General features: G+C 44.6%; 1 protein-coding gene across 1 annotated transcript; it reads left to right on the top strand.

Annotated features, from left to right (window-relative positions):
• Positions 1-787: 787 nt before the first annotated feature.
• On the top strand, positions 788-1,237 carry LOC125546657 (protein MAIN-LIKE 1-like). The gene is made up of 2 exons (XM_048710831.1): positions 788-882; positions 959-1,237. The coding sequence occupies exons 1-2, from the start codon at positions 826-828 to the stop codon at positions 1,235-1,237; spliced, it is 336 nt and encodes a 111-aa protein (XP_048566788.1). The 5' UTR covers positions 788-825.
• The last annotated feature ends 300 nt before the right edge of the window (positions 1,238-1,537 follow it).

The following is a 1,537-nucleotide window of genomic DNA, read 5'->3' as shown; positions in this document are numbered from 1 at the left end:
CCACCACCACGAAGAATAGAGCAGTTCCTCCAACTCGCCCTCTCTCATCCCCTCCACTCCCCCTCCGATCTTCTTCATTTCTTCATGGATTTTGCGGTCGAGATGGCCACGAAGAGAGAAAAGTAAGCTCTTTCGATCCCTCCAATTAGTTTTAATCAAACACCTTTCGATTCGTCACATTATTCGATTCAAATCACTCCTTTTTGAACTAAATTGAATATTTTTTAACCCTAGGATTGATTTAGGTCGATTCTAGATGTTATATTGTGTTAGATATGAACTCTATTCACTAGTTGGTATGGTTGTGTCAAGATGAACCCTAGTTCATATTTGATTTGAATGTTTTTTATATGATGCATGTTGGAGGCATTTGTTGTGATAGATGATGCATGTTCCTATGCTATGATGCAAGTATTGGATGTAGTGTATGATGAATATTGGAGATATTTGTTATATGTAGTGTATGAATCCTCAAGATGAACCTAGTTCATATTTTTTTGTTATCAAAAAATTTATTATATGATGAATATTGGAGATATTTGTTGCATGTAGTGTATGTTAGATGATGCAAATACTGGATTTTGTCGGGTAAAAACGGTGAACCCCTCAAGATGAACCCTAGTTCATGTTTTTTGTTTTTTAAGAAATATGAGATGATGCATGTTGGATGTTGTTGGAGAAATATGTGATATGATGCATTTGAACCTTGATGAGCCTTTGTTATGCATCTATATGTCCCCTAGTTCATGTTAATTTTTTTGATATGCTTATCCAAAAAAAAATTGGAGGCCACCTCTTGCGGATGACATTGGCATCAAGTATACTATGCTTGACCCTATGTTCGACAAGGGCCATCGTGCCCGTTTTATTGAGAACGGAGTGGTAAGTAACTTCCTAAAACAAATATTTTGAATTGATGAAAAAAACTTACTAATTGTTTGGGTCTTCATTTCGACAGATGCTCCCGCCACTGCGGATGAGGGGTCACGGGACGACCGTGAAGATGGAGTACGACGAGCGGTACGCGCCGTTCTACAGGAGAGCCCGACTGCTGGGTTTTGTCCTGCAGTTCAAGCGCAAGCCGCTGATGCTCGTCCACTCAGCTCTCACGGCTTTGACTGATCGGTGGCGGCTAGAGACGCACAGCTTCCATCTTCCATGTGGGGATATGACGGTTACACTCGAGGATTGGGGGATGATTACGGGCCTACCGCTCGAGGGTCATGCTCTGACATGACGATTGGAGAGGAAGAACTGGCATGACAGGGTTGTCGCCCTCATCGGCGATTTCCCCCCAGATAAGAAGAACCAGACTTCCGGCGTCCCGCTTCCCTGGCTCCTGAAGTACCGGAGCAAGTGCCCAGAAGGGGCCGAACCCTGGGTGGTGGAGCAGTACGCCAGGGCTTACCTGTGGTATCTTCTGACGGAGGTAGTGTTTCCAGACTGCTCTGGGGACACTACCCTCTAGATGTATCTCGACTTCTTGGCGAACTGGGATGCAGGGTATAGCTGGGGGGCCGCCGGCCTCGCCTACCTA

Source organism: Triticum urartu, chromosome 3 (genome assembly GCF_003073215.2).
Source record: "Triticum urartu cultivar G1812 chromosome 3, Tu2.1, whole genome shotgun sequence".
NCBI lineage: Eukaryota > Viridiplantae > Streptophyta > Magnoliopsida > Poales > Poaceae > Triticum > Triticum urartu.
Note: the sequence above shows the minus strand (reverse complement) of the source record. Positions and strands in the feature narration are given on the sequence as shown.

Coding starts and splice junctions, on each gene's coding strand:
- LOC125546657 (XM_048710831.1), top strand. CDS start 826: ATGCTTGACCCTATGTTCGACAAGGGCCATCGTGCCCGTTTTATTGAG. Junction 883..958: donor GTTTTATTGAGAACGGAGTG/GTAAGTAACTTC, acceptor TCATTTCGACAG/ATGCTCCCGCCACTGCGGAT.